At 39.6% G+C, this 11,656-nt stretch overlaps 1 protein-coding gene across 3 annotated transcripts; it reads right to left on the reverse strand.

Moving 5' to 3' along the window:
- Nucleotides 1–127: 127 nt before the first annotated feature.
- sltm (SAFB-like, transcription modulator) lies at nucleotides 128–11,598 on the reverse strand. Of its 3 annotated transcripts, none has more exons than XM_026378118.1 (20): nucleotides 11,459–11,598; nucleotides 9,296–9,383; nucleotides 9,147–9,202; nucleotides 7,741–7,768; nucleotides 5,806–6,412; nucleotides 5,163–5,206; nucleotides 4,954–5,060; nucleotides 4,678–4,827; nucleotides 4,476–4,588; nucleotides 4,221–4,381; nucleotides 4,029–4,129; nucleotides 3,886–3,942; nucleotides 3,649–3,794; nucleotides 3,379–3,559; nucleotides 3,049–3,173; nucleotides 2,732–2,905; nucleotides 2,291–2,602; nucleotides 2,035–2,194; nucleotides 1,535–1,689; nucleotides 128–1,444 (listed from the first exon to the last, which is right to left on the reverse strand). In XM_026378118.1, the coding sequence occupies exons 1-20, from the start codon at nucleotides 11,591–11,593 to the stop codon at nucleotides 1,333–1,335; spliced, it is 3,012 nt and encodes a 1,003-aa protein (XP_026233903.1). In that variant the 5' UTR covers nucleotides 11,594–11,598; the 3' UTR covers nucleotides 128–1,332. The 3 variants fall into 3 exon arrangements, with proteins under 3 accessions (XP_026233903.1, XP_026233902.1, XP_026233901.1); XM_026378117.1 differs by having other exon boundaries at nucleotides 4,954–5,063; XM_026378116.1 differs by having other exon boundaries at nucleotides 4,954–5,206.
- Between the last annotated feature and the right edge of the window lie 58 nt (nucleotides 11,599–11,656).

The raw sequence follows: 11,656 nt of genomic DNA on the forward strand, positions 1-11,656 counted from the left end.
CTACGGGAAAACAAATTTTCTGCCCAGGAATTTCTGTGTGGACAGAAACTTTGAACATGCTGCAAACAAAACACACACAAGTTAGAAATGGACATAAGGACATGATAGAAGCAGTCACGGCAGGTCATTCTGTTTCTCACATTTTTGTAGTTTAATCAAACTTTATGAACAAATTACAACAGGTGTGATGGTAAAGAGTGTGTGAGGTGAGTCTATGTACATGCAGGGCAACCTGCGATGTGTAGCACTGGTCCAACTATAAGAGGATTCTGACAATATAATTTTAAATTAAATGAAACAACTAAAATAATTAAAACAGTAATTTAGCAGTACCTGCTCACAGAGGGTCTAATCACATATGACAATTCCTATGTGAATATACAAAGTCCTTTCACACTGTACATTTCACATTAGGGGTACCAGGTATTATATTATTTTGTGCTGCCATCCAGTTAAAGGTATATTAAATGATATTACATCATTCTGTCATATTCCTGTAGTCGTCCACCCAGGGCTTGGACTGGGAAAACTTTGTTTCTTGCATGGTTATATTGGCATTAAGGTTTAACAATGGTGTTTGATGGGATAATGATTTAGGTTGGCTCTTACCCCACTTGCAAGTATGGTTGCCCCCACTATTCCCCGGTATTGTGCATCTTACAAAAAATACTGTTAATACAAATTTACAGCCATTTTCTGTAATTTTCCAGGGACTCTGGCATCACCAAATATTCTGCAGGGGCCAGACTTTAAAAGTCAATTTTTATTTCAGAGACAGGCTGTGCTTCAACTCACAGCCTTTGAGAGGTATTTGGAAGAATGCAGGCTATTTTACAGTTTGACAATGTTTTCACAAACCCAAGCGATCTTTCCAAAATAAGATAGTCACAAGTGTGACTTTTCAAAACATTACTTCTGTCAGCTGCTTGTTCACTGAGAAACATCCAAATGAGTGAATGATCCCTTCATGAGCTATAATAACGGTAAAAATAATACATAATAAACAGGAAAACGGAGTGAAACACTAGCCTACTGAAAATGTACAAACAACACTCAAGTAGAGAAGTTGGTAACATCACTTGAAAACTTTGTTACAAAGACCTAAGGCTGTACAATAGCTTCCTAAATAAGTAAAACAGTGTGCACAGGGTTGTTTATGGTAACAGTAGGCCTGTCAAGAAACCCTACACTGAGGTAAACACATCTATACAAAATAAAATAGTGTTAACAACCTCATGGCTACAAATGTGCCACCTAAAACAGTTGATATCCTAAAAATAAAGAGTTCAGAAAAATTTCCAGGTGCTCTGAGGTGGAGGAATTTGGTTGCAACTAGAACTGCCGCTGTGTTCCTTTAAAGGGCTTGAATCCACCCACACTGCCACCACTGGGAATAGAGTTGTTGGTGATCTGTACAATTCGGTTCATTCCAGATGAGGAGTGACTGCAGAAAAACAAAAATCAAATCTAAGACATCTGGAATGAGGGTAACATTCCCTTTTTTTTCAAAATTTGTTTACAAATGTTGGTATACCTAGAAGGAGCCATCATGCTGCTCCGGCTGTCTCCCATCCTGCGATTATCAGGGAAGCCGCTGCCCTGCGAGCTTGATCCACCTTGCCACTCCTTCCTCAGTCCCTGCTCCCTGCTGTGACGTTCCACTACAACCTGGCGGCCCGAGCTGAACGGCTGCAGAGATTAGTATTCAGATTTGCTGTTATTGACAAAATGACCAATTTCATAGACTGCAGACTGAACTAATACTTTGTCCATAACATGGCACAGTAAAATCATCAGACAACTTCAGTTATTAGTTAAGTAGAGTGGCCCGACCTTGAGAGAGAGGCATCACTGAATGTTTGTTATCTTTGTTTATTCTAAGATTAAATCTGTCAAAAGCCAATTTGATTTCTGTTGATGGACTAACCAAACAATTCTCTTTTTAGCAGCAGCTGAGTTAAAAACAGTATTTATGCCGATTTGTTTTTGACTTTCACCATCAGGAATGTTCTTCTAGTGAGAAGGTAAACTGACCTGATCACTCATCATCATGGGTCTTCCTCCATCTCGATCGTTAAAGCTGCTCCTTCCACGATTGGCTGAGGAGCCTCCTCTAAGCGCAGGGCCTGGACCATCTCTGCCTGAACGCTCTGGACGCATTCGCATAGGTCCCCTGTTCGAATCACCAATGTGCCTGTACCAAGGCAAGAGATATAAAATAAAGAACTGAGCTTTCATATACTAGAGAGGGAAAAAGTGAACTGACATTATTTAAAAACTGCATTAATACCGAATATCTCCCTTGCTGGAGTTAAGGCCTCCATCATTCTTCCATCCATGACCTCCATCCCTGCTTGAACGGTTGTGTGCCATGCTAGGCATTGTGGCTCTGGCTCCCATAGGGCGGTCATGCAAGGGCACAGGTCGTCTCTCATCTCTGTCCCTGTGATCGGTGTCCCGGAGTTCAGCGCGTGGAGGAGGGGGCGGCTCAGCTCTGCGGACTGTTTCAAAGTTCTTAGGGTAGCGCTCAAAGCCAGAACCTTCTCTGTGAGGAGCAGATCGACTCTTCTTTACCTCTGGCTCACCATCAAACCGGTTACGTCTACAAACAAAAACAATTTTTTAATGAACACACAACATTTCTGCTATGACAAATGTCAAAGTATCAGTATCATGGGACTGATACTGTCACAATGGACTTTCTCAATTCCTACAGTTTTAACACTAGTACCTGTCATACGTGTTGGGCTGCTCAGCAGTAGTCTCTGGGAAGCGACCCCTCTCTCGGGGAGTGAAGTTTGAAAAGCGGTTCTGTTGCCGGTTGTAATTTGAGCCTTGGTTCAAACGAACATCAGACTCAGGTTGTATCTTCTTGTTGCTGTTCCAATATGGATCCTCCCGGCGACTGAAACATTAAGTTCAGACATACCTTAAGTCATACTTTCAAATCGCAACACATACAATTATAACTAACACATTTTTAAAATATCTCAATATGTAAATGGCACCACAAACTGCTGTGAGACAAAACTAAACCAGCGTATATACCCGTGTTCCACTTCACGGCCTCTTTTGAGGTGGTTTCTCTTTTCTTGCTCATAGCGGAGTTGCTCCTGCTGCCTCCGCAGCTCCTCGCGTTCCCGTGCCATGCGCTCTGCTTCTTTGCGACGTTCCTGAGAGAGAGTTTTTAAATTGTTATACTGCTGCAGGCAGTAAAAATAAATAACAAAATTCACAGTCAACTTTCTAAAAGGAAGTCTAAAAAGCATGACTTGGAATCCATGCACAAACACAGGCTGTGGATCACAAGCCAGCTAATTACTAACTTTGACTGTGTAAAGATGTTTACTTTCACAGGAAGGTAAATTCTTTAAGTACCTGTTCAATACGAATTCTCTCCCTCTCAAGTCTCTCTCTCTCCAAGCGTTCCCTTTCCAGTTTTTGTCTCTCCATCTCAAGTCTCTGTCGCTCACGGAGCAGGTTTTCCCGTTCTTCGCGTTCCCGCAACAGTCGGACACGCTCACGTTCTCGCCGTTCCTGTTCGGCAATTTCACGCCGTCTAAAAACAATAAAAACATGAATTATCATAAAAAACTCTTAATTTTGAATCTACTAAATGTGTGAAAACTAAGCACCGTTTCAAGCTACCTGCGCAATTCTACAGCTCTACGAGCACGCTCCAGACGAGCCATCCGTTCACGCATCCTCTGCTCTTTCATCTTCTCAAAAGGCAGAATGTCACCGTCTTCACCCTTGTTAGTAAAAGGTCTCTGTTTGTCTTTCATCATCTCTAACTGGAAGACGAAAAAATAAAATTTACATTTAATGATAAAATATGTAGGATAGAAAAGTTTAAAAGCAAGTAAGATACTCAGGAGTTTATACCTCTTCAGGAGGAATCAACCATTTTGGGCGCCTTTGAACATTCATATTCACAAAAGGCTGAAAGGGATAAAACAAAATCTCATTTATCAGCCTCTGGTAACAAGTTTAAAAGGTAATTCAACAATGTAATCTAAAAACCTTACCTTATCAAAATACCTTCCCCTTCTGAAAGGTCTTGGTTTCCCAAAATTTGAATCTGCTTTGGCATGATCTACCACCACCATCTTGCCTGGGCTCTTTGTCCCTAGAAACAAAAAGAAAACACAGAACTGACATGAGCATTCTCATCAAGTCAACTAGGTTCAGTAAATTAGAGATAAGTAGGATAAACCTACTTCCATGCTTTCTGTCGTCTTTCTTTAAAGATTCTTGTCCTGAATTAGATGATACGGATCCAGATTTTCCGCTTTTGGCCTCCTGTTTCTTGGATAAATCTTTGTCCTTTTCTGAAACTTTATCCAATTTCTTATCTTCTTTTTTGTAAGATGGCTGTGCTCTACACATTAAAAAAATCAAAAGTTAAATTGTGCTTAATTTAATTTAATTGGGCAATCAACAAAACATAAACTTCAACTTTTTCTGTCACTCACTTGTTAGTCACTTTTATTCCAGTGGAACTGCGCTTATCACTTGATTTGCTGGAACTTGCTTTGTCCTCTGCTTCTTTCTTTGATGGCTCTTTTTTGAATGGATCATTTTTGGCCTGAAAAACAACAGCACTGAAATATAAAGAGACACTGCAGGGTAAAATGTGAAAATTATTGTAAAACAAGTAACTAATTCTCAACTTACCCTTTCAACATATATCTTCTGCCCATGTAGCTCTGTGCAGTCAAGATGGGAGATGCACCTTGTCACCTCAGTACTGGAAGACAGTGTCACCAAGCCGTAACATTTTGAACCTGGACTACGAGCATTTGTAACCACCTTGGCACTCAAAACCTGAGGGCAACAAATTGCATTTCAACACTTTTCTGCCAACACTGAGTGTAAAATGACTGTGGCATTTGTAGATACATTCAAATAAGCAACAGCTAAATACAAAAATCTAAAGTACAGAAACCTTACCTTCCCGTATTTGCCAAATAGGTTCTTCAGATCAGCTGCTTTGGTGTTTGAAGAGAGGCCGCTCACCCATATGTTACGAGAAGAGCTGCTGTTGCTGCTACTGGCGACTGCTGAGAAAGTTATTTCCAAAACACATTTAGCAAATATCGCAATTACACTGAATGAAATGAGAAAAGTGCTTCCCCAACAACATTTGGACACCATCTTACCCTTATCATCTTTTGCAGCTTTTCCATCTCTGTCTCTTGAAGAGCTATGAAGCAAATGTTGCAACAATGAAACAATGAAAATGAGTGGCAGTGAACAAAACCCAGTGCAAAGTGAAAGGCAAACATCTAGTGGAACATAAACACCATATTTTGTACTTTTCATTTATAAAATCCTGAAGGCAAGGCGTAGATGTGAACCAATGTCTCATTGTCGCATTCATTGCTTTTCCAGTGGTGAGATGGGTCAGGTTGTCAGCCAATTTATTCCCTGGACCAATGAAATCTTCGGAGGTTTGTTCAACTTCACAGCGAATCATGACCAAAAAGAAAAAAACTGCCATCACAGGGACTAATGCTCTTTTACAATGCCATGTGTAGCAACTGGAAAAGGCTTTAAAACTTCTGGAAAGGTCAAAGTAACAAAATAAGAGGTGTTTTCTCATCTCCTGGTTAATGTCACAATTTAACCAACTTCAGAAAAATAAATCAAAGTAGTAAATGGCAGGATTAGGTACATCAGTGAACATTTCCCTTATGGCAAAAAAAAAAAAAAAAAAAAAAATCTTGAGGCTACCCACAATGCTGCGTTCTTAGTGAGCTGGACTTGGTAGTAGTATCAAAGAACTGACATAGAAAGACAAACCTCTTTGCTTGACCTGATGCCCCAGTAGTGGAGGGGCCTTTCTTCCCAGAATCCTTTTCTTTGTCTCCCGTTTCAGCTTTCTTCAAGGAGTCTCTGCCGTCTTTCTTCACGCTCTCAGACCTGGATCCGTCATCTTTCTTACCATCTTTGTGGCCCTCTGGCTCTTCCACCTTTATGTCATCATCTGGTCCCGTGTCAGCAGAGACCTCTGGCTCATCTGTGCCCTTTTCACCCTCTGGATCTGGAAGTTTCACATGTTTACCTGTTTCCAGGAGATCGTCACCATCAACATCTAGGGTGATGGCATCTTCATTTTGGATTGAGACAGACAGATGATCATCCTCGGCTTCTTTAGAGGAATTCATGCCTTCAGCATCCATCTCAGCCAGTTCGGCCTCCACCTCTGGTTCAGCCTCCCCATCCATCTCTGGGTCAGCATCCTCATCCACCACTGGCTCAGCATCACCATCGGTATCGTCCTCTGGCTCAGGCTCAGGCTCTGAATCAGCCTCAGCTGCCACAGCTTCTGACTCAGCCTGAGCGAGGCTGTCCTCAGAGGGTGCAGGCTTTGAATTTTCACGAGTACCATCATCTGTATCAGTTACATCTGAGGGATTTAACAAGGATAAACATGGCAAAACACAACTTTTAACATTCACATGTCGCATGTTATTTGACCTAAAAAGTAGAATAGAAAGCACATTTAGTGTTAATGGTCATCGAGGGCGTAGACACCACAGGAAGACACAAAACACACAATCTTCACTGAAAATTGGGTGCTCTTCATTCTCTTGACACATGTTAAGCACTCGAGTCATAATTCAAACTGAACGTGAAGCCTGGACTCCAGACGCTTCCTACAATGTGTGGCAGTTCTCCAAATGGGTATCTTCAAAAGTTCAAATATGGAGGAAACATTTCAGTTCATCCTTTGGTCCACTGTGCAAAATGCAGTTCCAGCTAGTCAGTCCATGGAAAGTCATCTGAGTCACCTTCAGTATCTTCCAATAGTGCTTCAATGAGTCAGTGTTTTACCAGCAGATTTCAGAACACTCAAAAATTGTCTTTCAGCAGCAAATCCAACCAGTTGTTATGAGTCCAGCCAATTGTGCACAATGGTGCACAAAAGGTGTGTCCAGTAAGGTCAAAGACTGTCCTTGCCTTTCCAGGCCACGTAGTATGTCACATCTCTTCACTGCACACATCATGCTGGGGTTGCAGGGAACTAGCAGGAATATGTGCAACTTTGATAGAAGTCTGGGATGAATGTATGAAGTTTCTTGAACAATTAGTTGTCCCCTGCCATCTTTAGTTTTGTTCAGATTCATTTAGTGGTCCTTGAACTACAGATTCAGTCCCTGCTTCATTGATAGGTCATCTCACCCAAGAAAGCCTGTGATAAGGTGTTGGATTCATATGGTAAAGTCAGTGAAGCATTCAAATCTATCCAATGCACTTGTCACTAGTGTGTCCACCAATGTTGTCATTAAATGTCATAAGCAAGGTGCAACAATCCTTGTTGTCTTCGAGGTGTTGCTAGTTCCTCTTCAATGGACATAATAAAATGGCAGCTGGTTTGAGAATCTTCACCGTTTCCATGGGAAATGCAGGAAGAAAGGCAAAGGCTACAGAAATCCAAATTTCTTTAGAACATTTGTTTCTTTCTACCTAAGAAAATTGACGACCTTGAAGCAAAGCAACCCACATCCACTGAGCCATGTGTGGACAAATAAAAAAGCTTGAGTTGTTCTTCAGAAATGTCTTCATCAAGCATATCCTTAAGGCTCCCTTTGTGGCCTAGATAGTGCAGTAGCTAGTAGAATTATAAAAAACAACTACATGTAGGTTACACAGGGCTTTCCTGTCACCACAGGTGTTGGCTGTAAAAAGAAAACCTAATGTTAGTATCGGGCATAGGGGTGCCAGCATACATACCTTTTTCTGATTCATAGTCTTCTGTTTCCTAGAAAAGAAATCAGAGGTCAAATTACAAATCTTTCAAATTTATTTCTGGCTATGTTTCTAAAAACAAAACATAGTGTAGTCTATACAGTCCTATTTGAAATTATCTAAACATGAGTAAAATATAGTATTTTAAGCATATTTCATTAATGATATATATTCTGAAGCACAGTATACAAATTTAAATAAGATATTGAAAAAAGAACACTTATCAAAATTAGACTTAACACTTTCAGATACCTCCCAGTAATTGGTGTTAATTAAGCACCTGGTGCTAATTTCCTTAATTATCTGGCAAATCCCATTTAATTTGTAGCCAGACTTTGAGACTCATTCTAAAGCGACTGAAACTCTTTGGCAGCAGTTCGTCCAGATGAAGGCCAAAGGGATGACCCTATCAGCAATAGCAAGAGAAGTTGGTTGTTCCAAATCTGTGATTTCTAGAATATGGCATCTTTACAATGTCTCAAAAACATAGAAGTCCTCCGAGAAGGCTGGTCGTCCATGAAAGACCATGCAAGAGAGGACAGGATGATACGATGATACACCAGTTCAGTGCTGAGCAGGGTGAGGATCTGTCTCGTCATACAGTGTCTCGACATTTAGGAGCATTTGGACTGAAAGCCCACTCTGTAGTGAGCAAAACTCTGATTTGCAGATAGAATCAAAAGGCTGGACTGACCTTTGCTGAGGAGCTTGTTGTGTGGACAGAGGAAATAATGAAATGGCCAGCCCAGAGTCCTAGTCTAAACCCAAAAGGAATATTCAGGAAAATCCTTAGCAACAAAGTTATGGCCAAGAACCTCACTACAGTCACAGAACAGAGGAAGGGGCTGGAAGAAGAGTGGCCCAAAATCACTCTGGAGCAGTGTGACAGACTAGTGATGTCCTGTGGCTGCATGTGTGCTGAAGTCATTTAAAGCAAGGGCCTGCACACTTCCTACTATTTGTTGACCGTTGTAACCTTAAGACATTTTTGTTGTAATCTTTTTCTGTTCTCTGTTACAGTCATTGCTGTTCTCCAATTTTGTCCTTTGGTTATTATTTGTAAAACACTGTTCTAGTAGCATGGTATAGGCACAACAACAATTCCTTCAAATGTTGAGCTATAAAGATTATTTATGAAAGAAAATAATCAAGTGTTCATAAATTGTTCTCTAATTTTGATCTCCAGTGTATATTAGAATCAAACGTTTGTGAGGCATCACGGCCACCCAAACATAAAAAATTCTGGTTTACCTTTGCACCATGGAAACTGCTTTCATGATTATCTGGCTTACAAATTTTAGAAAATTGTTTAAAAATTGTTTATTCCCAAAAAAAGCCAGAATAGATGTGACAAATATCAGACCATTAACAAGAATGTGTGCTTTAGTCACCTTCGAAAACGCATCATCTTCTGCTGTGGTGTCTGCATCTGAATCAATTTTCTTCCCTGAAATATGATAAATAATACAATAAAAATTCAATATGCAAATATTAAAGCTTGCTTACTCTTAACCTGCCTTGGTGAAGAAAGTAAGATTACCTTTACATTTTCCTCCTTTCCGAGTTGACACGTCAGTTGGAAGCTGGATTTGAATGTTTTCTGGGTCACCACCTTCATCCTCAATGGCCTTAAAAAATAATAATAATAATAATAATAATATAACAATTTAAATCCTAATCACACCCAACCAAAAACACACATTCTTTTTAATATTTGTATGTTTCTCCAAAGGTCAATAAACTGCAAATTCATCTAGCATACAGTATACGACTCAAAAAATACATATTCATTTAATTAGAATCCTGGCTGGTTTTGATAATTTAATAAAGAAGCCAGATTGTTTCATGCTGCATAAAACTGTGAGTACATTCAGATTAATTAAAGCCACACACACTGATTCTATAACAGCTCAAGATTGTGCACAAATTATGTTTTAAGACTATGTTTTGTCACATTTCAAAGTCAGCCCCAGAGATCATCATTAACATTTTATATTATTTATAAATGCGTGTATCTTCCTCTCAGCCGCCAACATCTTATTATAGATCAATGAAAACACAGACTACATTGAGGGGATGACATAAATTTAAAAGGTGAAGACGGTGTAAAATGTGCGGTTCTCTGAGGGATGGCTTTGGGTCATGAATATTACATCCAAGGTTCATATTTTCAAATTATTCTATACTACATTTTTTAGCTAGATGTTAGTTTGCAGTGGGGTTGCAGTGGTACCCCAGTTTCAAGGCATGAAATGTGCTGGTTATCCTACCAAGTACATTTGTTTATTACCAATATTAGAAGGAAAAAAAAGAAACTGTGCGTACCAGACTTGACTTTGGGTGAAATGTGCAGACAGGAAATGTCTGTGCTTGCACCTCCAGCAAACTGGCTGCTATTTTAATAATTGTTTAGAGAACTTGTGACTTGTAACTAACCTAGTACATATCAGTACCTAAGTAAAGAACATGACTACTTTCTCCACAAATGGTGCTAAATTCCATTTAAAATACCATGTAAATCTCACAGCTAACCCTGCTCTGCAGATGTAGATAATCAATAAAAAAAAAATACCATCAACTAATAAATTATTATGCATTATGGATCTACGAAATGGCACTACAAAGAAACAGTTACAATTAGTAATAGATCTTGATCTTACCATTTTGTATTAATTACAATTTATGTTCCCCTTGTTTATGTTTATTTTCCCCTCTGAAAACAAGTTAAACAAATCTGGACTAGGCTTCCACATTCATGGAATTACTATCAAACTCGATATTTTATAAAAATACGTTGTTTTCTTAGTGCATTACATGTAATTTGAGTTGCAAGCTAATTTTAGAGCCCACGAGTTTCAACAAGAGTTATCTGAAGTGGTAATTGTACTTGCAGCAGAGCACTTTTTAAGGCAATGGCTGTTACTTACTTTAACCACCTCTGATCACGTTGCAGTGAAAAGTTGTAATAAATGTTTTCATTTAAATGTCGAAATTGCTAATACAGTAGCTAGCTAAGTTTAATAGCTCTTCATTTATCCATTAAGAAATTATGTTTTATCAACTGAAAACATTTCATATAGCCTAAACATGGATCATCGAAATTAATCATTGTTGATCAAAATCACAGTACAAATCGGGCAAATAACCAAATTTAAATGAGCATGTGTGCAGACTTCCATTCATCTTATCCAGCCCACCTTAGCTGAACAACGTTCCGTTTCAACAACTTAGCAGAAAACACCTACAACGTTAGCGCAAAATGCATATTAAGTCTCAAAAGCGGTCAACCAGTGTGACTGCGTCGAGTTGTAAAGGTTCAGAAACCCGTCCTCGCATATTGTTTCGAGCCTCAGACAGCACGCAGGCCTGACGCATCTGCTTTAACCCGTGGATTAAACGCATGTCTTAAATTCTGCGTGACTAACGTTAGCTGCTGTTAATGTTTATAATCACAATATCATTTGCTCCACATAACTACTGGAGCTCGGATAGCTAACAGTACACTCCTCTGCCGACATGAGTTAATTTAAACCGCTAGTTAAATTACAAAAAACACAAAGTTAAACGAAGCAAGTGTTCATTTCGACAGTTTAGCAGGTAACCTGACCGGAAATCTGTCACAACATTAGCATTAGCAACTCCGCATCGCTTTCCCCAGCTCATTCACACCTATGTGCACGAAACAGCTTCGTTTTCAAGTTACCTGTCTCAGTCTTGAAAGTAGAACGCTCTTTACACCACAAGTGTCCAAATTCCTTCGTTTGAGCTCGGATTTAAGATCGACAACTCTTAATTCTGATATTTTCTTGGGCTCCGTGGAAATGGCACCCGACGCCATTTTACCTCAAGATTAGTAATTGTGTGCGCGCGCAGTCCGTTTTCCAAGTTTCTTCTTCGCTGT

The sequence above is a fragment of the Anabas testudineus genome, chromosome 3, assembly GCF_900324465.2.
Source record: "Anabas testudineus chromosome 3, fAnaTes1.2, whole genome shotgun sequence".
Lineage (NCBI taxonomy): Eukaryota > Metazoa > Chordata > Actinopteri > Anabantiformes > Anabantidae > Anabas > Anabas testudineus.